The sequence below is a fragment of the Oncorhynchus keta genome, chromosome 2 (genome assembly GCF_023373465.1).
Source record: "Oncorhynchus keta strain PuntledgeMale-10-30-2019 chromosome 2, Oket_V2, whole genome shotgun sequence".
NCBI classification, from domain to species: Eukaryota; Metazoa; Chordata; class Actinopteri; order Salmoniformes; family Salmonidae; genus Oncorhynchus; species Oncorhynchus keta.
In genome coordinates, this window is record NC_068422.1 from 18068511 (window position 1) to 18096094 (window position 27584).

Below are 27584 nucleotides of genomic sequence, written 5' to 3' on the forward strand. Positions count from 1 at the left end.
TTCTCTAGTCTACATTGGTGTAACTGACTAACAGGAGGTTGTTCCATATTTATTATCCCACCACTGCTACTCTACTGTCGTTTCTTCTCTATCCGGCTAAACCTTTCATTCCCGATCTTACCACTCCTAAGAGTACTTCAACAGCATGAATGTGTAGGAACAAGTCACTGTAGCTCTGTCTGATGGACGTGAACGGAGAGGAGTGAGAGAGAGTGTAACCTGCAGTAATTGGAATATCCTGTTTGTTCAGTCTGGGTGCAGGGCGACGTGAAGAGACAGGCCAGGGTTAGATAGCACTGTCTCTTCAGGCTGCATGGCACTTTGTGTGGATTCAGCTGTGACTTTGACTGGGTTTGCTTTGCTTAAGGATACTCCCTCTCTCTCTCTCTTTCTCTATCTCCTTCTCCTTCATCCTTTCAGACATACTTCAATGATAATATCCTCACCCTGATCCGGACGCTGGTAACAGGGGGGGCCACTCCGGAGCTGGAGGGTCTGTTGGCGGAGGAGAACGCATTACGAGGAGGCTACAGCACGCCGCAGACCCTCGCTAACCGGGACAGGTGTCGTGTGGCACAGCTAGCCTTGTACGACGGGCCTTTCGCTGACTTGGGAGTAAGTGACTGGTTGTGTTTTGACACCTCGGCTTGCAGTAGAGAGAAGTCCTTCGGGGCTGTTTGCTCATCGAGGCCAGTAGGGGAGAACAGGGCATGTGGAGATGGCTGGGTGATATGATATATCCAGGCCTGTGACCCCTATCATAGCAAATGCTGTACTATACAAACAATGGACATGTTTATAATGAAATTAGTTTTGAGGGAGATATAGTATGTTCATATGTAAATACACCTTTCATTCACATTAAGAAATATATGTATTTTTATCCGATTTTTTTATTGAGATCTGTATCATTTGACAAACGTGTGTGAAATATCAAAACTCCGTATGAAATGTTCTGCTTCTCTGCCTTACAGGATGGTGGCTGCTACGGTGACTTATTTTGTAAAGCTTTAAAAACATACAACATGCTGTGCTTCGGAATTTATCGATTAAGAGACGCACATTTAAACACACAAAGTCATACAAGTCAATGCACTAAACGGTGAGTATGTTTTAAATTACTGTTGGCAGAATGTCCACTACCCAGAAGGCAAAACTGGTTGCAACGACATCATTACAACTAGATTTCAACTGTTGTAATATGTTTGTAATTACGCCATTTCAACCAGCTTTGGCATCTGGTTGATAATTTTTTGGGATAAATCAATTGTAGATCATCTGTACTGATGACTCATCACTGGCTCTTTCCTCTTTAGGTATGTGATAACCAATCCGCCATATGGTTTTGAGTTGGTGCCATCAGACCTGATCTTCTGCCTGATGCAGTTTGACCACAATGCGGGTCAGTCCAGGGCCAGCCTCTCCCACAGCTCCCACTCCTCCCATTCTTCCAGCAAAAAGAGCTCCTCCGTCCATTCTCTCACTGCCACCAACCGTACCAACCGCGCCAAGAGCAGGGACTCGCGGGACAAACAGAAGTATGTACCCCTCTAAAGATGGTTGCATCCCAAATGGTACCCTATTCTCTATATCGTACACTACTTTTGACCAGAGCCCTAATGGCCATTTCATTTATGATACAAAAGGTTAATAAAATATAAAAGTGTTACTGCTTGACAGTTAGTGCCTCTTTTAAATCATTACCAATTTGGGGGCAAAAAAAGAAAAAAGATTGTTGCTTTTCGGGTTCAGGGAATAGGGTGCCATTTGGGATGTAACCATGTTTGTCGAGTAATGCCTGTGAACTGTCTTAACTGTTGTCAAGTGTCCTATCCGGTTTCTTCTCACTGATCGACATCAATGGCTCTATAACATAGAAATCAAAATGGCTACCGAAGTGCCTTAAGTCGATGATGACAGCCAGTGCTTGACTTGGGCCAGAGCTGAGCGCTTTACTGGCACTTCAAATTTTTTGGGAATGTAACCGGCTCCTCTATAAAACAAAATAGCATGTTGCCGGCCCAGATTCCCACACCAAGGAAAAAAAGTTTGATGAAAGTGGAATGAAGGCAGGATCTGCATTGAATAATAGCAAGGGAGAGTGGGCATTCATTTTTCTGATTCCACTTTGTTCAAGTTTATTTGCCGCTAGTCAGTGAATCTGCGTGTGACAGTAGACTTTTAAATATGATCAATCAATTAAAAAATGACATATCAGCCATTATCCGAATGACCCTTCAGTGCATGTCTGTGGTGCTGCATGAGTGCCAGTGTGAGTGGGCTGTTGCCCAAGGAGAGAGAGTGTGACATTTCAACAGCCGGTATAAAGTAACGACAGACAACAGTCTAACGAGATGGCCAAATCAAAACATAACTTGTAGCAGCTTTGTCGCCATTTAATTATAGCTAACTAAGCATTAATGTAGTTGTCGCCTTTCCACCGGCACAATAGATAGCCTAAATACATCTGCACCGAAAGCTGGGAGTTTGAAAATGTATGCATTCCCTACTGTTAGTCGCTCTGGATAAGAGCATCTGCTAAATTACTTAAATTTAAATGTATTAAACAGTTATTGTGACAACGTAAAAAATGATCTAAGAATAGCCTAATTGACAAATAACTTGCTGTGCAGAGATTTCCCCTGAAACAGTAATATCTGAGCCTTATACAGTACCAGTCAAACTACTCATTCAAGGGTTGTTCTATATGTTACTATTTTCTACATTGTATAATAATAGTGAAGACATCAAAACTATGAAATAACACATATGGAATGATGTAGTAACCAAAAAGGTGTTTAACAAATCAAACTATATTTTGGATTTTAGATTCTTCAAAGTAGCCATCCTTTGCCTTGATGACAGCTTTGCACACTGTTGGCATTCTCTCAACCAGCTTCAACTGGAATGCTTTTCCAACAGTCTTGAATGAGTTCCCACATATTCTGAGCACTTGTTGGCTGCTTTTCCTTCACTCTGCGGTCCAACTCATCCCAAACCATCTCTGTGTTGAGGGTTGGGGATTGTGGAGGCCATGTCATCTGATGCTGCACTCCATCACTCTCCTTCTTTGTCAATTACAATACACAAAGCCTGGAGGTGTGTTGGGTCATTGTCCTGTTGAAAAACAAATGATAGTCCCACTAAGCGCAAACCAGATGGGATGGAATGCTGGGGTAGCCATGCTGGTTAACTTCTTGCACCGAGCCATCCCGGATCCGGTATCGTGACTACAGCCTCAAGCTCATTACCATAACGCAACGTTTACTATTCATGAAAATCGCAAATGAAATGAAATGAATCTATTTGCTCTCAAGCTTAGCCTTTTGTTAACAACACTGTCATCTCAGATTTTCAAAATATGCTTCTCACCCATTGCAAAACAAGCATTTGTGTAACAGTATTGATAGCTAGCGTAGCATTTAGCGTAGCATTTAGCGTTAGCATTCAGCAGGCAACATTTTCACAAAAACCAGAAAAGCATTCAAATAAAATAATTTACCTTTGAAGAACTTCGGATGTTTTCAATGAGGTGACTCTCAGATAGCAAATGTTCAGTTTTTCCTGAAAGATTATTTGTTTAGGACAAATCGCTCCGTTTTCTGCGTCACGTTTAGCTACGGAAAAAAACTGTATCCAGGATTGTGTATAGCTATCCGCAAGCTCATTAGCATAACACAACGTTAACTATTCATGAAAATCGCAAATGAAATGAAATTAATCGATTTGCTCTCAAGCTTAGCCTTTTGTTAACAACACTGTCATCTCAGATTTTCAAAATATGCTTTTGAACCATAGCTAAACAAGCATTTGTGTAACTGTATTGATAGCCTAGCATAGGATTATGCCTGTCTTTCAGCATGCAACATTTTCACAAAAACCAGAAAAGGATTCAAATAAAATAATTAACCTTTGAAGAACTTCAGATGTTTTCAATGAGGAGACTCTCAGTTAGATAGCAAATGTTCCGTTTTTACAAAACATATTATTTGTGTCGACTAATCGCTCCGTTTTGTTCATCACGTTTGGGTAAGAAAAGAAAAAGAAAAAAAAAGAAAAACAAATATTAAGTCATTAAAACGCTAACTTTTTTCCAAATTAACTCCATAATATCGACAGAAACATGGCAAACCGATGTTTAGAATCAATCCTCAAGGTGTTTTTCACATATCTATCGACGATAAATCCTTCGTGGCAGTTGACTTTCTCTTCTGAAGAAATGGAACGCGCATGGACCTACAGATTACGCAATAATTTTGACACAGGACACCGGGCGGGACACCAGATAAATGTTGTCTCTTATGGTCAATCTTCCAATGATATGCCTACAAATACGTCACAATGCTGCAGACATCTTGGATGAACGGCAGAGCGCATAAGCTCGTTCACAGCATATTCACAGCCTTATAAGGAGACGATAGTAAAACAGAGCGTCAAAAATCCTGCTCATTTCCTGTTTGAAGTTTCATTGATGTCATAAGGTGAATGCACCAATTTGTAAGTCGCTCTGGATAAGAGCGTCTGCTAAATGACTTAAATGTAAATGTAATCTTGGTTTCGCCTGTAAGATCAGTTCTGGGGCACTCACAGATAATATCTTTGCAGTTTTGAAAACGTCAGAGTGTTTTCTTTCCAAAGCTGCCAATTATATGCATAGTCAAGCATCTTTTCGTGACAAAATATTGCGCTTAAAACGGGCACGTTTTTTTTATCCAATAATGACATAGCGCCCCCATAGGTTGAAGAGGTGAAGTGTGCCTTGAATTCTAAGTAAATCACTGATAGTGTCACCAGCAAAGCACATCACACCTCCTCCTCCATTCTTCACAGTGGGAACCATACATGTGGAGATCATATGTTCACCTCCTCTGCCTCTCACAAATACATGGCGGTTGGAACAAAAAAAATCTCAAATTTGGACTCATCAGACCAAAGGGTATATTTCTACCGGTTTAATGTCCCAAGCAAGCCTCTTATTATTATTGGTGTCCTATAGTAGTGGTTTCTTTGCAGCAATTTGACCATGAAAGCCTGATTCACACAGTCTCCTCTGAACAGTTGATGTTGAGATGTGTCTGTTTCTTAAACTCTGTGAAGCATTTATTTGGCCTGCAATTTATGAAGCTGGTAACTCTAATGAAATTATCCTCTGCAGCAGAGGTAACTCTGGGTCTTTCTTTCCTGTGGCGGTCCTCATGAGAGCCAGTTTCATTATAGTGCTTGGTGGTTTTTGCGACTGCACTTGAAGATACTTTCAAAGTTCTTGAAATGTTCTGGATTGATTGACATTAATGTCTTAAAGTAATGGTGGACTGTCATTTCTCTTTGTTTGTTTGAGCTGTTCCTGCCATAATATGGACTTGGTCTTTTATCAAATAGGGCAATCTTCTGTATAACACCCCTACATTGATGAATCTCAAATATATTTTGATTTGTTGAACACTTTTTTGGTTACTACATGATCCCATATGTGTTATTTCATAGCTGTGATGTCTTCACTATTATTCTACAATGTAGAAAATAGTAAAACAATAAAGAAAAACCTGCAATGAGTATGTATGTCCAAACCTTTGACTGGTGCTGTATATAAACATTTCTAGTTAGATACCTTATCCATTTGATCCCTGATTCATTGAATGAGGGAATAATTTTTTAAAGCAGAAGTATTTGGTTTTAATATTTTATATCAAGGGTGGCAACAGCAAGCAGCCTTCCAGTGTCAATAATGCTTACTTTTTCATGTAGACTATAATAATAGCCGTGCAAATTTGGTTAAAAGTCATGGAGGAGTCATTGAAAATGTGTATGAACCCGTAACAATGAATAATCAGAGGTCTCTATAGCATAATGTAATTTTTGAATTTCGCTGAACATAGTTTAATGGACCAACTTGGAAAAAGACAGCTCCTGCACTTCTTTCATCCCAATTCAAGCGCTGATAACAGCAGAAGGTAACACTTGACATTAAGATCCCTTAAAACTTCTTGATGCACCCATCCCGTTAGCGGGATCATTTTCGTCAAAATCCACTGAATTGCAGAGCGTAAAATTAAAATTAAAGTACTAAAAATGGTCTCCCGGGTGGCGCAGTGGTTAAGGGCGCTGTACTGCAGCGCCAGCTGTGCCACCAGAGACTCTGGGTTCGTGCCCAGGCTCTGTCGTAACTGTCCGCGACTGGGCGGTCCGTGGAGCGACGCACAATTGGCCTAGCGTCGTCCGGGTTAGGGAGGGGTTGGCCGGTAGGGATATCCTTGTCTCATCGCGCACCAGCGACTCCTGTGGCAAGCCGGGCGCAGTGCGCGCTAACCAAGGTTGCCAGGTGCACAGTGTTTCCTCCGACACATTGATGCGGCTGGCTTCCGGGTAGGATGTGTTAAGAAGCAGTGCGGCTTGGTTGGGTTGTGTATCGGAGGACGCATGACTTTCAACCTTCGTCTCTCCCGAGCCCATACGGGAGTTGCAGCGATGAGACAAGATAGTAGCTACTAAAAACAATTGGATACCATGAAATTGGGGAGAAAACGGGGTAAAAAAAAAAGAAAAAGAAAAAAAACACTAAAACAATTAATTTTCATTAAATCACAAGTGCAATATAGCAAAACACAGCTTAGTTTGTTGTTAATCCACCTGGTGTGGCAGATTTCAAAAAAGCATACCAAGCTTTTATGTAAGGACATCTCTCTCAGTAGACAAAACATTACAAACAGCTAGCAGCCAAGTAGATTGGTCACGAAAGTCAGAAAAGCAATAAAATGAATCGCTTACCTTTGATGATCTTTGGAAGTTTGCACTCACAAGACTCTAAGTTACACAATAAATGTTCCTTTTGTTCCATAAAGATTATTTTTATATCCATAATACCTCCATTTGGTTGGTGCGTTATGTTCAGAAATCCACAGGCTTGAACGGTCACGACCAGGCAGACAAAAATTCCAAATAGTATCCATAAAGTTCGTAGAAACATGTCAAACGTTTTTTATAATCAATCCTCAGGTTGTTTTTACGATATATATAATCGATAATATTTCAACCGGGACTAGCTTCTTCAATAGGAGAGAGAGAGTAAATGTCTGCTCCAAGCTGTTGCACATGCAAAACTCTGCTGCCACCCAGCCATGCAATGATGCGATGTGATCTTTCTCACTCATTTTTCAAAATACAATCCTGAAACTTTGTCTAAAGACTGTTCACAACATGTGGAAGCCATAGGAAAAGGAATCTGGTTTATATCCCTTTAAATGGAGCAAAGGCAGGCAATGGAACAGAGAGCTTTCAGGAAAAACAGCACTTCCGGGTTGGATTTTCCTCTGGTTTTCACCTGCAATATCAGTTCTGTTATAATCACAGATAATATTGTGACCGTTTTGGAAACTTTAGAGTGTTTTCTATCCTAATCTGACAATTATATCCATATTCTAGATTCTGGGCCTGAGAAATAGGCAGTTTAATTTGGGTACGTTTTTCATCCAAACATCAAAATACTGCCCCACAGTTTACAGTTTACTTACATGTATTAATCATTGTTCCTATATTTGTAAATAAGTAAGTAATCTCTAAATAGACATTTAAGCATTTAAATTATTTATTACTGAGTTAAGATAATTAATAAGCTGTTTGATCATAGTATGTTCACAATTTCAAAATAATTTATAATGTACTACCAGTGTACTAATAAACCAGTTATAAAGCAGTTATTGTCAACTCATCAGATTACTTATAAGGCATGTGTTAATGGTTGATTAATGGTTTGACTCACTTTTTATAAACATATTTATAAATGTATTTATCTATGTCAGGTTTTCCCACACTGGGCAATGCCGTCGGCATATATAAAAAACATATATACAGTATATATTTTTTCGTCACATTTTCAAACAGTCCATTTATATTTTCCAAAGGGACTATACATTTGGGTGAGGTGTGAGTAGCCTCGTTTCACTGCCAAAAATAAAATTAAACCATCTCATGTTCAGTGAAATAACAACACAATGTCAAGTACAGGTAGCCTAGTTAAATAATTAACATCCAATCACATTAACCATTACTTTTTTTGCGGGAATTCCACTAACAGTCCATATGTAGCCAAACGCAGCTGCTGCTCAATCCATTTGCTTGAAAAATGATAAATGGTTAAAAAAGTAAGGCCTATGTCCATAGAGACACATACCAGCTCTACTGGTAGTACTGCTACTACCAGCAGTACTACACCTGCACCTGTCGACGACACAAGTTGTTCTGCTTCCGCGAGCACATCCAATGCTAGCATCAGTAATTATACATTTGTTGTTAGCCCAGCAAACATGGACACTGACAGTTGTGAATCTGATGCAGCCGAAGAGCTACTGCCCCCTTCCCCGGGAAAGCACCGAACAACAGACAGGGACGTTGGACCATCGAAGAGGCGCAAATATGATGAGAACTACATTGATTTGGGGTTCACTTATATTAGGAGTAGTGCCTTTCCTCAGCCACAGTGTGTTATATGTGCAAAAGTACTATCTCAGAACTCGATGAAACTTGTGCAGACATTTAGAGACAAAACATGGCAATTTGAAAAATAAGCCCCGGGAGTACTAAGACATGTATAAAAGCAACAGATACCATTAATAAGAAGGGTCTAGAAGCATCTTATATGGTGAGCTACCGAGTGGCTAGGACAGGCAAGCCCCATGTTAGTGTGGAGGACTTCATTCTTCCTGGCTGGGACAATGCTGGGGGAAAAGGCCCAAAAAAGTATATAGGTCCAAACGGCCCTATGAGACTATGTTTTCACTGCAGTGACGGATAAGGGATATATCTCAGTCCAGGGATGGAAGGTGTCACTAGACTCCTGATTATCCCATTATCCAATCCGCGAAATCGAGAAGATTGAAATAATACTCATTATTTTATTAAACTGCCTTGTTCATCAGCATGCTAGGCTAACTAATGCTAAAGCAGTCCATTGGATTCCAGAACACTCCCGACAGCAACTCACCCCAATGCTAGGCGTCACATGCTGTTTATAAATGTTTTATTTAGCCAAGTCTCCAGCTGAATATAATGCAATACTACACTTGTAATCTCTAAACAAGGAACTACTCACACAAACTGCAAACTGAGAGATCATTTGTGTGTGATCTCCTTGAGAATACTGAAGTTTAAGTGTGGATTTACAGGATATCTTTAACAGTTACTGAGGTTGCTGAGTGAATGCTACAATGGTTAGTACTCTAGGTGAGACTACAAATATACTTACAAGCTTGTTTTTATTTATCTTGCATATTTTCTGGTCTTACATAGCATACTTATTTTAGTATTTTAATATAGGCGAATGCCACTTTTAGAAATATTAAGTTTGGATGTTGCATGCTTTTCATATCTTTTTTTAAATTACAGTCAAATCAAAAAAGAGGACCATTTATACAGTAGCATGGACAACTCTCTGAACGCTGTGGAAACAAGCATGGACATTCTATAGTTGCTTTGCATTTGTATACCAATGTAGAGTACATGCTGTAACATCATTTTATAGAATTATTAGCAAATGAATTGGAACCATGTTACCGTAATACACTTTGATATGTTAAAATGTTTTTAGGGATGGATATTAAGCTAGACTGAGGCTAGAACCTTTTATACTGGGCTAGTAGATAATCTGACAAACAAGCTAGCCAGGCCAGTGAAATGTTCAAATATCGCATGGCACAGATTTTGGACATGAATTTGTGATCTACTAGCCTGGCTGGTCAGTGCCCAAAATCCTTAAAGGAATACTTTGGGATTTTGGCAATGAGGCCCTTTTATCTACTGCTCCAGAGACAGATGAACTCGTAGATACCCATGCTAGTAGATACCTATAGACTTCCAGACATTGCGCCGACGCCAGTAAGCATTGGCTCTCGAAACGACCTCTAACTTCCTTCATAGTGGACACAGAGACATAAACATGGTATACACGAGTTCATCTGACTCAGAGGAAGTAGATACAAAATCCTGAAGAACCCCTTTAAGGTTCATCCTGGCACATTTAGACTGGTTATTATACATACAGTGGGGAGAACAAGTATTTGATACACTGCCGATTTTGTAGGTTTTGCTACGTACAAAGCATGTAGAGGTCTGTCATTTTTAATCATAGGTACACTTCAACTGTGAGAGATGGAATCTAAAACAAAAATCCAGAATCCACATTGTGTGATTTATAAGTAATTAATTTGCATTTTATTGCATGACATAAGTATTAAATACATCAGAAAAGCACAACTTAATATTTGGTACAGAAACCTTTGTTTGCAATTACAGAGATCATATGTTTCCTGTAGTTCTTGACCAGGTTTGCACACACTGCAGCAGGGATTTTGGCCCACTCCTCCATACAGACCTTCTCCAGATCCTTCAGGTTTTGGGGCTGTCGCTGGGCAATAAGGACTTTCAACTCCCTCCAAAGATTTTCTATTTGGGTTCAGGTCTGGAGACTGGCTAGGCCACTCCAGGACCTTGAGATGCTTCTTACGGAGCCACTCCTTAGTTGCCCTGGCTGTGTGTTTCGGGTCGTTGTCATGCTGGAAGACCCAGCTACGACCCATCTTCAATGCTCTTAATGAGGGAAGGAGGTTGTTAGCCAAGATCTCGCGATACATGGCCCCATCCATCCTCCCCTCAATACGGTGCAGTCATCCTGTCCCCTTTGCAGAAAAGCTTCCCCAAAGAATGATGTTTCCACCTCCATGCTTCACAGTTGGGATGGTGTTCTTGGGGTTGTACTTATCCTTCTTCTTCCTCCAAACACGGCGAGTGGAGTTTAGACCAAAAAGCTCTATTTTTGTCTCATCAGACCAGATGACCTTCTCCCATTCCTCCTCTGGATCATCCAGATGGTCATTGGCAAACTTCAGACGGCCCTGGACATGCGCTGGCTTGAGCAGGGGGACCTTGCGTGCGCTGCAGGATTTTAATCCATGACGGTGTAGTGTGTTACTAATGGTTTTCTTTGAGACTGTAGTCCCAGCTCTCTTCAGGTCATTGACCAGGTCCTGCCGTGTAGTTCTGGGCTGATCCCTCACCTTCCTCATGATCATTGATGCCCCACGAGGTGAGATCTTGCATGGAGCCCCAGACCGAGGGTGATTGACTGTCATCTTGAACTTCTTCCATTTTCTAATAATTGCGCCAACAGTTGTCCTTACACAGCTCTCTGGTCTTGGCCATTGTGAAGAGGTTGGAGTCTGTTTGATTGAGTGTGTGTACAGGTGTCTTTTATACAGGTAACGAGTTCAAACAGGTGCAGTTATTACAGGAGGGCTTCTTAAAGAAAAACGAACAGGTCTGTGAGAGCTGTAATTCTTACTGGTTGGTAGGTAATCAAATACTTATGTCATGCAATAAAATGCTAATTAATTACTTAAAAATCACACAATGTGATTTTCTGGATTTTTGTTTTAGATTCCGTCTCTCACAGTTGAGGTGTACCTATGATAAAAAATGACAGACCTCTACATGCTTTGGAAGTAGGAAACCCTGCAAAATCGTCAGTGTATCAAATACTTGTTCTCCCCACTGTATGGTTATACAATGTATGATGCCTATTTGTCTTACATGCGTAGTTCACACTTGTTTTTCTAAAGTGCAACAAGGATGAATAAAATGGGCCAAGGTATGGATGCGATGAATGAATATGCATGAAGTAGATAATGCATCAAAGTCATGCCCTTGTTGACTTTTTTTTGCTTTCTAAATGAAAGCAAAGAAGCTTCTGGTGTTTCCAAAATAAATGCTACAACGCCCAACAGCATCCCAGACCTGCATGACTATAAGCTCGTCATCAGTCCCTCTTAAATACTCTATTATGGAGTAGTTTATATGACCACACCAAATGGTTTGATGCCACTTTGACTTGTTTTCAGACAAATTAAACAGCAAACACATTTTCCAGATGGGAACAATAAAGTAAACAAGTGAAGTCAGTCAAAGTAGAGTAAATCCTTTTAGCCATTATGGATCTTTCCACACTAGTGATCAGATACTTCACGAATCACCAGTTACTTCAGCCATTATGCATGTTTCTACACTAATCACCAGACACTTCAGCCATTATGCATGTTTCTACACTAGTCACCAGATACTTCAGCCATTATGCATGTTTCTACACTAATCACCAGATACTTCAGCCTTTATGCATGATTCTACACGAATCACCAGTTACTTCAGCCATTATGCATGTTTCTACACTAATCACCAGACACTTCAGCCATTATGCATGTTTCTACACTAATCACCAGATACTTCAGCCATTATGGATCTTTCTACACTAGTCACCAGATACTTCAGCCATTATGCATGTTTCTACACTAATCACCAGACACTTCAGCCATTATGCATGTTTCTACACTAATCACCAGATACTTCAGCCATTATGGATCTTTCTACACTCATCACCAGATACTTCAGCCATTATGCATGTTTCTACACTAGTCACCAGATACTTCAGCCATTATACATGTTTCTACACTAATCACCAGATACTTCAGCCATTAGGGATCTTTCTACACTCATCACCAGACACTTCAGCCATTATGCATGTTTCTACACTAGTCACCATATACTTCAGCCATTATGGATGTTTCTACACTAATCACCAGATACTTCAGCCATTATGCATGTTTCTACACTAGTCACCATATACTTCAGCCATTATGGATGTTTCTACACTAATCACCAGATACTTCAGCCATTATGCATGTTTCTACACTAGTCACCATATACTTCAGCCATTATGGATGTTTCTACACTCATCACCAGATACTACAGCCATTATGCATGTTTCTACACTAGTCACCAGATACTTCAGCTATTATGGATCTTTCTACACTAATCACCAGATACTTCAGCCATTATGCATGTTTCTACACTAGTCACCAGATACTTCAGCCATTATGCATGTTTCTACACTAATCACCAGATACTTCAGCCATTATGGATCTTTCTACACTAGTCACCAGATACTTCAGCCATTATGGATCTTTCTACACTAATCACCAGATACTTCAGCCATTCTGCATGTTTCTACACTAATCACCAGATACTTCAGCCATTCTGCATGTTTCTACACTAATCACCAGATACTTCAGCCATTCTGCATGTTTCTACACTAATCACCAGATACTTCAGCCATTATGCATGTTTCTACACTAGTCACCAGATACTTCAGCCATTATGGATCTTTCTACACTAGTCACCAGATACTTCAGCCATTATACATGTTTCTACACTAGTCACCAGATACTTCAGCCATTATGCATGTTTCTACACTAGTCACCAGATACTTCAGCCATTATGGATCTTTCTACAGTAATCACCAGATACTTCAGCCATTATGGATCTTTCTTCACTAGTCACCAGATACTTCAGCCATTATGCATGTTTCTACACTAGTCACCAGATACTTCAGCCATTATGCATGTTTCTACACTAGTCACCAGATACTTCAGCCATTATGCATGTTTCTACACTAGTCACCAGATACTTCAGCCATTATGCATGTTTCTACACTAATCACCAGATATTTCAGCCATTATGGATGTTTCTACACTAATCACCAGATACTTCAGCCATTATACATGTTTCTACACTAGTCACCAGATACTTCAGCCATTATGCATGTTTCTACACTCATCACCAGATACTTCAGCCATTATGCATGTTTCTACACTAGTCACCAGATACTTCAGCCATTATACATGTTTCTACACTAGTCACCAGATACTTCAGCCATTATGGATGTTTCTACACTAATCACCAGATACTTCAGCCATTATGCATGTTTCTACACTAGTCACCAGATACTTCAGCCATTATGGATGTTTCTACACTAATCACCAGATACTTCAGCCATTAGGGATCTTTCTACACTAATCACCAGATACTTCAGCCATTATGCATGTTTCTACACTAGTCACCAGATACTTCAGCTATTATGGATGTTTCTACACTAATCACCAGATACTTCAGCCATTATGCATGTTTCTACACTAGTCACCAGATACTTCAGCCATAATGGATGTTTCTACACTAATCACCAGATACTTCAGCCATTATACATGTTTCTACACTAGTCACCAGATACTTCAGCCATTATGGATCTTTCTACACTAATCACCAGATACTTCAGCCATTCTGCATGTTTCTACACTAATCACCAGATACTTCAGCCATTGTGCATGTTTCTACACGAATCACCAGTTACTTCAGCCATTATGCATGTTTCTACACTAATCACCAGACACTTCAGCCATTATGCATGTTTCTACACTAATCACCAGATACTTCAGCCATTATGGATCTTTCTACACTAGTCACCAGATACTTCAGCCATTATGCATGTTTCTACACTCATCACCAGACACTTCAGTCATTATGCATGTTTCTACACTAATCACCAGATACTTCAGCCATTATGGATCTTTCTACACTAATCACCAGATACTTCAGCCATTATGCATGTTTCTACACTAGTCACCAGATACTTCAGCCATTATGCATGTTTCTACACTAATCACCAGATACTTCAGCCATTATGGATCTTTCTACACTAGTCACCAGATACTTCAGCCATTATGGATCTTTCTACACTAATCACCAGATACTTCAGCCATTCTGCATGTTTCTACACTAATCACCAGATACTTCAGCCATTCTGCATGTTTCTACACTAATCACCAGATACTTCAGCCATTCTGCATGTTTCTACACTAGTCACCAGATACTTCAGCCATTATGGATCTTTCTACAGTAATCACCAGATACTTCAGCCATTATGGATCTTTCTTCACTAGTCACCAGATACTTCAGCCATTATGCATGTTTCTACACTAGTCACCAGATACTTCAGCCATTATGCATGTTTCTACACTAGTCACCAGATACTTCAGCCATTATGCATGTTTCTACACTAATCACCAGATACTTCAGCCATTCTGCATGTTTCTACACTAATCACCAGATACTTCAGCCATTATGCATGTTTCTACACTAGTCACCAGATACTTCAGCCATTATGGATCTTTCTACAGTAATCACCAGATACTTCAGCCATTATGGATCTTTCTTCACTAGTCACCAGATACTTCAGCCATTATGCATGTTTCTACACTAGTCACCAGATACTTCAGCCATTATGCATGTTTCTACACTAATCACCAGATACTTCAGCCATTATGGATCTTTCTTCACTAGTCACCAGATACTTCAGCCATTATGCATGTTTCTACACTAGTCACCAGATACTTCAGCCATTATGCATGTTTCTACACTAGTCACCAGATACTTCAGCCATTATGCATGTTTCTACACTAATCACCAGATATTTCAGCCATTATGGATGTTTCTACACTAATCACCAGATACTTCAGCCATTATACATGTTTCTACACTAGTCACCAGATACTTCAGCCATTATGCATGTTTCTACACTAGTCACCAGATACTTCAGCCATTATGGATCTTTCTACAGTAATCACCAGATACTTCAGCCATTATGGATCTTTCTTCACTAGTCACCAGATACTTCAGCCATTATGCATGTTTCTACACTAGTCACCAGATACTTCAGCCATTATGCATGTTTCTACACTAGTCACCAGATACTTCAGCCATTATGCATGTTTCTACACTAGTCACCAGATACTTCAGCCATTATGCATGTTTCTACACTAATCACCAGATATTTCAGCCATTATGGATGTTTCTACACTATTCACCAGATACTTCAGCCATTATACATGTTTCTACACTAGTCACCAGATACTTCAGCCATTATGCATGTTTCTACACTAGTCACCAGATACTTCAGCCATTATGCATGTTTCTACACTAATCACCAGATATTTCAGCCATTATGGATGTTTCTACACTAATCACCAGATACTTCAGCCATTATACATGTTTCTACACTAGTCACCAGATACTTCAGCCATTATGCATGTTTCTACACTAGTCACCAGATACTTCAGCCATTATGGATGTTTCTACACTCATCACCAGATACTTCAGCCATTATGCATGTTTCTACACTAGTCACCAGATACTTCAGCCATTATACATGTTTCTACACTAGTCACCAGATACTTCAGACATTATGGATGTTTCTACACTAATCACCAGATACTTCAGCCATTATGCATGTTTCTACACTAGTCACCAGATACTTCAGCCATTATGCATGTTTCTACACTAATCACCAGATACTTCAGCCATTCTGCATGTTTCTACACTAATCACCAGATACTTCAGCCATTATGCATGTTTCTACACTAGTCACCAGATACTTCAGCCATTATGGATCTTTCTACAGTAATCACCAGATACTTCAGCCATTATGGATCTTTCTTCACTAGTCACCAGATACTTCAGCCATTATGCATGTTTCTACACTAGTCACCAGATACTTCAGCCATTATGCATGTTTCTACACTAATCACCAGATACTTCAGCCATTATGGATCTTTCTTCACTAGTCACCAGATACTTCAGCCATTATGCATGTTTCTACACTAGTCACCAGATACTTCAGCCATTATGCATGTTTCTACACTAGTCACCAGATACTTCAGCCATTATGCATGTTTCTACACTAATCACCAGATATTTCAGCCATTATGGATGTTTCTACACTAATCACCAGATACTTCAGCCATTATACATGTTTCTACACTAGTCACCAGATACTTCAGCCATTATGCATGTTTCTACACTAGTCACCAGATACTTCAGCCATTATGGATCTTTCTACAGTAATCACCAGATACTTCAGCCATTATGGATCTTTCTTCACTAGTCACCAGATACTTCAGCCATTATGCATGTTTCTACACTAGTCACCAGATACTTCAGCCATTATGCATGTTTCTACACTAGTCACCAGATATTTCAGCCATTATGCATGTTTCTACACTAGTCACCAGATACTTCAGCCATTATGCATGTTTCTACACTAATCACCAGATATTTCAGCCATTATGGATGTTTCTACACTATTCACCAGATACTTCAGCCATTATACATGTTTCTACACTAGTCACCAGATACTTCAGCCATTATGCATGTTTCTACACTAGTCACCAGATACTTCAGCCATTATGCATGTTTCTACACTAATCACCAGATATTTCAGCCATTATGGATGTTTCTACACTAATCACCAGATACTTCAGCCATTATACATGTTTCTACACTAGTCACCAGATACTTCAGCCATTATGCATGTTTCTACACTAGTCACCAGATACTTCAGCCATTATGGATGTTTCTACACTCATCACCAGATACTTCAGCCATTATGCATGTTTCTACACTAGTCACCAGATACTTCAGCCATTATACATGTTTCTACACTAGTCACCAGATACTTCAGACATTATGGATGTTTCTACACTAATCACCAGATACTTCAGCCATTATGCATGTTTCTACACTAGTCACCAGATACTTCAGCCATTATGGATGTTTCTACACTAATCACCAGATACTTCAGCCATTAGGGATCTTTCTACACTAATCACCAGATACTTCAGCCATTATGCATGTTTCTACACTAGTCACCAGATACTTCAGCTATTATGGATGTTTCTACACTAATCACCAGATACTTCAGCCATTATGCATGTTTCTACACTAGTCACCAGATACTTCAGCCATAATGGATGTTTCTACACTAATCACCAGATACTTCAGCCATTATACATGTTTCTACACTAGTCACCAGATACTTCAGCCATTATGGATCTTTCTACACTAATCACCAGATACTTCAGCCATTCTGCATGTTTCTACACTAATCACCAGATACTTCAGCCATTGTGCATGTTTCTACACGAATCACCAGTTACTTCAGCCATTATGCATGTTTCTACACTAATCACCAGACACTTCAGCCATTATGCATGTTTCTACACTAATCACCAGATACTTCAGCCATTATGGATCTTTCTACACTAGTCACCAGATACTTCAGCCATTATGGATCTTTCTACACTCATCACCAGATACTTCAGCCATTATGCATGTTTCTACACTAGTCACCAGATACTTCAGCCATTATACATGTTTCTACACTAATCACCATATACTTCAGCCATTCTGCATGTTTCTACACTAATCACCAGATACTTCAGCCATTCTGCATGTTTCTACACTAATCACCAGATACTTCAGCCATTATGCATGTTTCTACACTAGTCACCTGATACTTCAGCCATTATACATGTTTCTACACTAGTCACCAGATACTTCAGCCATTCTGCATGTTTCTACACTAATCACCAGATACTTCAGCCATTCTGCATGTTTCTACACTAATCACCAGATACTTCAGCCATTCTGCATGTTTCTACACTAATCACCAGATATTTCAGCCATTCTGCATGTTTCTACACTAATCACCAGATACTTCAGCCATTATGCATGTTTCTACACTAGTCACCAGATACTTCAGCCATTATGGATCTTTCTACAGTAATCACCAGATACTTCAGCCATTATGGAACTTTCTACACTAACCACCAGATAGATACTTCAGCCATTATGCATGTTTCTACACTAGTCACCATATACTTCAGTCATTATGGATGTTTCTACACTCATCACCAGATACTTCAGCCATTATGGAAGTTTCTACACTCATCACCAGATACTTCAGCCATTATGCATGTTTCTACACTAGTCACCAGATACTTCAGCCATTATGGATGTTTCTACACTAATCACCAGATACTTCAGCCATTATACATGTTTCTACACTAGTCACCAGATACTTCAGCCATTATGGATCTTTCTACACTAATCACCAGATACTTCAGCCATTCTGCATGTTTCTACACTAATCACCAGATACTTCAGCCATTGTGCATGTTTCTACACGAATCACCAGTTACTTCAGCCATTATGCATGTTTCTACACTAATCAGCAGACACTTCAGCCATTATGCATGTTTCTACACTAATCACCAGATACTTCAGCCATTATGGATCTTTCTACACTAGTCACCAGATACTTCAGCCATTATGCATGTTTCTACACTAATCACCAGACACTTCAGCCATTATGCATGTTTCTACACTAATCACCAGATACTTCAGCCATTATGGATCTTTCTACACTCATCACCAGATACTTCAGCCATTATGCATGTTTCTACACTAGTCACCAGATACTTCAGCCATTATACATGTTTCTACACTAATCACCAGATACTTCAGCCATTAGGGATCTTTCTACACTCATCACCAGTTACTTCAGCCATTAGGGATCTTTCTACACTAACCACCAGATACGTCAGCCATTAGGGATCTTTCTACACTAATCACCAGATACTTCAGCCATTATGGATCTTTCTACACTAACCACCAGATACGTCAGCCATTAGGGATCTTTCTACACTAATCACCAGATACTTCAGCCATTCTGCATGTTTCTACACTAGTCACCAGATACTTCAGACATTAGGGATCTTTCTACACTCATCACCAGTTACTTCAGCCATTAGGGATCTTTCTACACTAACCACCAGATACGTCAGCCATTAGGGATCTTTCTACACTAACCACCAGATACGTCAGCCATTAGGGATCTTTCTACACTAACCACCAGATACGTCAGCCATTAGGGATCTTTCTACACTAACCACCAGATACGTCAGCCATTAGGGATCTTTCTACACTAACCACCAGATACGTCAGTCATTAGGGATCTTTCTACACTAACCACCAGATACGTCAGCCATTAGGGATCTTTCTACACTAACCACCATATACTTCTGTGAAAGTACACTTGTTTGGACAATGTCATTGAATAAGTAATTTCAGCATTTAATATATACAGTACGGATATCAAATCAACCGTCAGTTGGTCTTGTAGTTCTAATTTGATCCACACAATGCAGGTTGCATCAAGCCAAAGCCTGAAGCCCCTCATAAAGCAATATTACTTTTGAATGATTTTAAATCTCAAATATAAACATTATCGATTTTGCGTGGATCCCAAATGGGACCATATTCTCTTTAAAGTGCACTAGTTTTGACCAGGACCCATAAAGCTCTGGGTCAAAAGTAGTGCACTATATAAGGATTAGGGTGCCATTAGGGATGCAACCTATGAGTCCATTCCAGCCATCCCAGCTGACCCAGAGCTGAATGCATTGATTGTTGTAGACTATTGTACTGTGGCTTTACATTATGATATTTGCATTGCATGACCACTGACACACACAACAGCATGGTAAACTATTCTATAAAGATAGATTGCTATCTGACATTAGGTCCCATTCAGCTTAAACAGTTCTGATTGGGAATGCTTATGATATAGCCTTTTAATCACTTAGACATTTTGGAAACAGTGATTGCACTCCAAGTTGCACCTTATTCCCTAGTGCACTACTTTTGACCAGTTCCCTATGGGCTCTGGTCAAAAGAAGGTGCACTGTATAGGGAATAGGGTGACATTTAAGACGGAACCAGTAACATCCACAAACCATTAACTGTTTAATTTCTCTGTTGCTTCTCAGAAAAGACATGGTTTACAGATGAGCCTGAGAACGCGGCCTACCACAGGAACATTCACATCAAGCCAATGAGTACTAGTCACAGTAGTCACACAGCCAACCACCAGGTCAACCAGAACCCTTACAAATCCACCAACAACCATATTCCATCCATCAGAGAGGTGGAGGACGAATGCTGAACTACAGAACCCCATGTTGACACCTACAGTTGAACCCACCTGTAGAACACCTGGAAAAAGAACTTGGAACTCGAACCCAAGAACATCTAGAACCCACCTAGAGAACACATGGAAGTACACCTAAAACCCGTGGAACTGGAACCTGAAGAACACCTTAAAGCTTGAATCTTTAGTTGCTTTAATGATATATACCCATTGAATCTTGGAGAATATAACTTAAACTTGCCTCAGGAGCTTAGTTCAACTGTCGTACCCCATCAGAACCCAAAATATAAGTTTGTTTTACTCCAATGTTTGTAAACAATGTAAATGTAAACAAATACTGTATCGCCTCAAAACATGGTTAAAACTGTAATGTTGATATTTTGGCTGGTCAGTCCTTGCATCCACAGCTCTCTCTCTGAATTAGAGAGTGGTTACATTGCACCAGGCCCATCACTCAGCTTTTTTACCCCCCAAAAAGGGTTGACCGCTTTATTGTTTCAAGTAAAGATTCTAGCTTTAAAGGGATACTTTGGGATTGTATATATTTCCCCCAGATTAAAGATGAACTCGTGGATACAATTTGTATGTCTCTGTGTCCATTATGAAGGAAGTTTGAGTTAGTTTCACGAGCCAATGCTAACTAGCGTTACACATAGACTCCCAGTCATTGCGCTATCTGCTAACGTGCTAGCATGCTAGCAGATACCCATAGACTTTCAGTCATTGCGCTAGCAACCTCCTTCAAACTGCATGCAGAGATATAAAAATGGTATCCATTCTGAGGAAGTAGATTTAGGGCCTCATTGCCAAAATCCCGAAGCATTCTTTTAACATAGAACTCCAGAGAACAAAGGAGTAGTTGGGACGAATGGGGTGTTTGCATGGGAAAACATCATTCAGTATTCTCCCTCAGATTCCTTCTTCATCAGTCACGAGTTACTGATCGCATCAGTACAAACTAACCTCTTGGAAAAGGACAACCTTTTTCCAGTTCATATGTACAGTACATGCAGTAACATAATATATATATTTATATATAAATGAAGCAACGTAATATACATAAATATAATCATATATCAATCAAATGTACAGTCAGACAGTCAATAACGTTAACACTCAGCCATGTAGTTTGCACAGCCAGTTCCTCCTTAGTGACCAGACTCCATCAATTACCTATTTTGGAGAATGAGGGTCGCTTCAGTCAGAATAGATACAGTGCCTTGCGAAAGTATTAGGCCCCCTTGAACTTTGCGACCTTTTGCCACATTTCAGGCTTCAAACATAAAGATATAAAACTGTATTTTTTTGTGAAGAATCAACAACAAGTGGGACACAATCATGAAGTGGAACGACATTTATTGGATATTTCAAACTTTTTTAACAAATCAAAAACAGAAAAATTGGGCGTGCAAAATTATTCAGCCCCTTTACTTTCAGTGCAGCAAACTCTCTCCAGAAGTTCAGTGAGGATCTCTGAATGATACAATGTTGACCTAAATTACTAATGATGATAATGATAAATACAATCCACCTGTGTGTAATCAAGTCTCCGTATAAATGCACCTGCACTGTGATAGTCTCAGAGGTCCGTTAAAAGCGCAGAGAGCATCATGAAGAACAAGGAACACACCAGACAGGTCCGAGATACTGTTGTGAAGAAGTTTAAAGCCGGATTTGGATACAAAAAAGATTTCCCAAGCTTTAAACATACCAAGGAGCACTGTGCAAGCGATAATATTGAAATGGAAGGAGTATCAGACCACTGCAAATCTACCAAGACCTGGCCGTCCCTCTAAACTTTCAGCTCATACAAGGAGAAGACTGATCAGAGATGCAGCCAAGAGGCCCATGATCACTCTGGATGAACTGCAGAGATCTACAGCTGAGGTGGGAGACTCTGTCCATAGGACAACAATCAGTCGTATATTGCACAAATCTGGCCTTTATGGAAGAGTGGCAAGAAGAAAGCCATTTCTTAAAGATATCCATAAAAAGTGTCGTTTAAAGTTTGCCACAAGCCACCTGGGAGACACACCAAACATGTGGAAGAAGGTGCTCTGGTCAGATGAAACCAAAATTGAACTTTTTGGCAACAATGCGAAACATATGTTTGGCGTAAAAGCAACACAGCACATCACCCTGAACACACCATCCCCACTGTCAAACATGGTGGTGGCAGCATCATGGTTTGGGCCTGTTTTTCTTCAGCAGGGACAGGGAAGATGGTTACAATTAATGGGAAGATGGATGGAGCCAAATACAGGACCATTCTGGAAGAAAACCTGATGGAGTCTGCAAAAGACCTGAGACTGGGACGGAGATTTGTCTTCCAACAAGACAATGATCCAAAACATAAAGCAAAATCTACAATGGAATGGTTAAAAAAATAAACATATCCAGGTGTTAGAATGGCCAAGTCAAAGTCCAGACCTGAATCCAATCGAGAATCTGTGGAAAGAACTGAAAACTGCTGTTCACAAATGCTCTTCCATCCAACCTCACTGAGCTCGAGCTGTTTTGCAAGGAGGAATGGGAAAAAATTTCAGTCTCTCGATGTGCAAAACTGATAGAGACATACCCCAAGCGACTTAAAGCTGTAATCGCAGCAAAAGGTGGCGCTACAAAGTATTAACTTAAGAGGGCTGAATAATTTTGCACGCCCAATTTTTCAGTTTTTGATTTGTTAAAAAAGTTTGAAATATCCAATAAATGTCGTTCCACTTCATGATTGTGTCCCACTTGTTGTTGATTCTTCACAAAAAAATACAGTTTTATATCTTTATGTTTGAAGCCTGAAATGTGGTAAAAGGTCACAAAGTTCAAGGGGGCCGAATACTTTCGCAAGGCACTGTAGCAACGCAACACAAGATTACATATGATGAAACTTTATATTAGATTGTTATGAAACTGGACAAATTATTTGCCATTGAAAGCATTTTCATTTTTTTACTTTCATTTGTAGAATGGTGTTTCAAGACTGACATGTATCCAGTATTGGAAAGTCGTACGCTTTGGGTCCATGTGTTTTTGACATGCCTGGTAAGATACAATACATAACAAAGTTTGCAAAAGGGTATATGGTATTTTTTGTTAAATGCAGTCCCACCATAATTATATTGTTATCGATTTTGATTTCACCATATTATCACTTTGTGGATGGTCATTTAATAGGAGTAAATCCCCAAGACATTCCCAAGACTATATTTGTGATTGATTGTCAACATTCATGTCAAAATAGTACATTTTATTGTATTGGCCCAAGCCTTATTTCGATTGGCCAGTGTGTTTTTGCCTCTTCTGATCTACAGGATACTTCCTGCCTTTTTAGCTTTGATATCAATGTCCAACAAATATACTGGAATATGAGATGTGTGTGGAATGACACTGGAAATACAAAATAAACCATATTCCCAATACATTTGACCTGTCATTATAGCGGCATAATGCTAAAACCCAAGTATGATGATGCTGTTTTGGAGGATGTTCAGTAAGCTAACCGAGCAGCTAATAAGATGAACGGACCTTAATTACCTTAACTAATAGGCCTACCTATTGGATTATGTTATACTGTATAACCCTACCTGTATAACCCTATCTATCTATACCTTAATAGACTTATCTGGAAGCACAGGGAGGGTTATACTGTATAACCCTACCTGTATAACCCTACCTATACCTTAATTACCTTAATAGACGTACTTGGAAGCACAGGGAGGGTTAAACTGTATAACTCTCCCTACCTATATAACCCTACTTATACCTTAATATACTTATCTGGAAGCACAGGGAGGGTTATACTGTATAACCCTACCTGTATAACCCTACCTATACCTTAATTACCTTAATAGACGTATCTGGAAGCACAGGGAGGGTTATACTGTAAATTATGTTAATATCACCAGGAATTAGGTGAAAGTATTGAGAAAGCCACATATCGTATGAAGTGGGTGTATATATCTGTAGCTCTGGTACCATCGCGCACCTACAACAACCCCTGACTCCTGAACCCACTCACCAATCTTACAGCTCTCTCCGCAACTCTCTGTTAGTAGAGGAATGCGCATTAACCCCCTGGACCAGAGCTATACCTGTAGACAGATCCTCCTTTGGCTGTAAGCTCTGCTTGGCATGGAGGCACTAGAGTAGCTTGGATGTTCTCCATGACCAGTCACAGTGCTATACTCAGACTGTAGAAGAAGGTTGAGGATTTTCTGTAGATATACCCCCAAAACAGCTGAATCATAAAGGGATCATTTGGCTAACTACAGTACAAAGCTTTTTAATGCCAGTTTCTCATGTTTTGGTGTAACACAACTGACACTCAAACTCTTCACCAATTTGTCATGTCCATAAACCATAACTATATGTGTTAATCTCTTTTCTGTCTGTGTACAATACGAAGCAGTACATGACTTTAAAGAGACAGAAAAAGTCAGTAATCTGAAGAAAGAAATGGTGTAGCATTTTGCTGACTTGGGGAACACCCACGATTTCCGTGCCTCTGTGCCAGCATTGTGCCGGGCAGTGTTTAGGTCAAAGGACTCTGGCTAAAGACCCACTGTAGAGAAAGTGGTTTATTAAGATAGGGATTATATAGAAGCAGGGCATGTATATTTCTATTGCTAAAGAAGAGCGTGTCATATCTAGTCATAGAGACATTTCAAACCGTATAAATTACATTTCAAATCATGTAAATTCTTGGAAAAATGTGATATTTAATTGTAAAAGTTTATTGGGAATGTACAGATTCCCTGAAGATAATTAGCACTGTAACGAATGATGACAGTTAAAAAGTCTTAAACTAACATTGAAATTAGGAATTTACTTAGTAACTGCAAAATAAAATGTTCTATGTTTACTTCTTGGTCCTTTCAAGAAGTCAATACAAAGCTTTAGTGAATTATTCCTATTGCGTTTATAGATGTTTGATGAAGAGGAGATTGGCATTGCAGTTTAGTTTGTTTTGTTTGTATATTTTAACACTTTGATTTGTGGACACAATGACAAGTGCTACGTTTATATTTCTGACTATGTCATACAGATGTAGGATCTTAATTTGAGCCAGTTTGCTACAGCAAGGAAATAAGCATGCAGCAAAAGGAAATGTGAATTATGTGTATTAGAATTCATGGACATTATGAAAATGTTCCTTTAGGGAAAATCAAGTCTGAAATTTCAAAGTAGAAACTACAAACTTCAGAAGCCTTTTTGAACCTCAAATACACTACTATCAAATTAAGGTCCTATGTCTGTACATACAATATAAAATGCTAAATACAGTATATTGTCTTTTTAAGGATTGTAAATAAGTTGTACATGATTTCATTTTGTATTTTCACAAATTAAAAAAACTGATGTATTGTGTTCTATGTCATATTGTTATTTGTGATCTTGTATTTGTTTTTAGGTGGGGGGGGGGGATCCCTAATAATTGAATTTCTAATTATATTGTACATATGAAATATCAACTCCATTTTAAGAGGAATACAGTCCAGCATACTGTAGTTTCTAGGCTATATATTCTAGTATACACAAGGCATTTTGGGGCAATTTCAGACACAAGTAATATATGTTTTTCCTACTCACACGTTCCATTGCACTTGTCAGTAGTTGGTATTCCAAATCAAATGAAATGTGTGTCGAATACAACAGTTGAATACAACCTTACAGTGAAATGCTTACTTACAAGCCCTTAACCAACAATGCAGTTTTAAGCAAAAATACCCCCCAAAAGTATAAATAAAAGTGACAAATATTAAATAGCAGAAGTAAAACAACAATAGCGAGGCTATGCACAGGGGGTACCGGTACAGAGTCAATGTGCGGGGGCCCCGGTTAGTCGAGGTAATTGAGGTAATATGTACATGTCAGTATAGTAGAGTTATTAAAGTGACTAGGCATAGATAATAAACAGAGTAGCAGCAGAGTAAAAGGGGAGGCACACAATGCAAATAGTCTGGGTAGCCATTTGATTAGATGTTCCGGAGTCTTATGGCTTGGAGGTAGAAGCTGTTTAGAAGCCTCTTGGACCTAGACTTGGCGCTCCGCTACCGCTTGCCATGTGGTAGCAGAGAGAACAGTCTATAACTAGGGTGGCTGGAGTTTTTGACAATTTTTAGGGCCTTCCTCTGACACCGCCTGGTGTAGAGGTCCTCGATGGCAGGAAGCTTGGCCCCAGTGAAGTACTGCGCCGTACGGACTGCCCTCTGTAGTGCCTTGTGGTCGGAGGCCGAGCAGTTGCCATACCAGGCAGTGATGTAGCCTGTCAGGGTGCTCTCGATGGTGCAGCTGTAGAACCTTTAGAAGATCTGAAGACCCATGCCAAATATTTTCAGTCTCCTGAGGGGGAATAGGTTTTGTCATGCCCTCTTCGTGACTGTCTTGGTGTGCTTGGACCATGTTAGTTTGTTGGTGATGTGGACACAAGGAACTTGAAGCGCTCAACCTGCTCGACTACAGCTCTGTTGTTGATAATGGGAGTGTGCTCTGTCCTCCTTTTACTGTAGTCTACAAGCATCTCCTTTGTCTTGATCACGTTGAGGGAAAGTTTGTTGTCCTGTCACCAAACGGCCAGGTCTCTGACCTCCTCCCTATAGGCTTTCTCTACCACTGTTGTGGTCGGTAAACTTAATGATGGTGTTGGAGCCGTGCCTCCGCATGCAGTCACGAGTGAACAGGGAGTACAGGAGGGGACTGAGCACGCACCCCAGAGGGGCCCCCGTGTTGAGGATGTGTTGTTTCTTACCCTTACCACCAGGGGGAAGGAAACGCATTCTCACATAAGTGTTCCTTTTGTCTAGGTGTGTCCAGGTATTCAGATTTACCTTATGCAGGTGTGTAACACGCTCTTTAAATACGGTGTACCTTTAATTCAAATTTTGTTGAC

General features: G+C 39.8%; 1 protein-coding gene across 5 annotated transcripts in view; it reads left to right on the top strand.

Annotated features, from left to right (window-relative positions):
* Positions 1-26062, top strand: part of LOC118379065 (calcium-activated potassium channel subunit alpha-1) — a 257064-nt gene extending 231002 nt beyond the window's left edge. For 4 of the 5 annotated variants that reach the window (XM_052473233.1, XM_052473242.1, XM_052473237.1 and 1 more), the window contains 5 exons: positions 421-615; positions 975-1102; positions 1317-1538; positions 11607-11635; positions 20538-26062. In XM_052473233.1, the coding sequence (XP_052329193.1) occupies positions 421-615; positions 975-1102; positions 1317-1538; positions 11607-11635; positions 20538-20713 (750 nt within the window). In that variant the 3' untranslated portion in view covers positions 20714-26062. The remainder of the gene's footprint in view (positions 1-420; positions 616-974; positions 1103-1316; positions 1539-11606; positions 11636-20537) is intronic. The other variant, XM_052473244.1, reaches the window with a different exon arrangement.
* The last annotated feature ends 1522 nt before the right edge of the window (positions 26063-27584 follow it).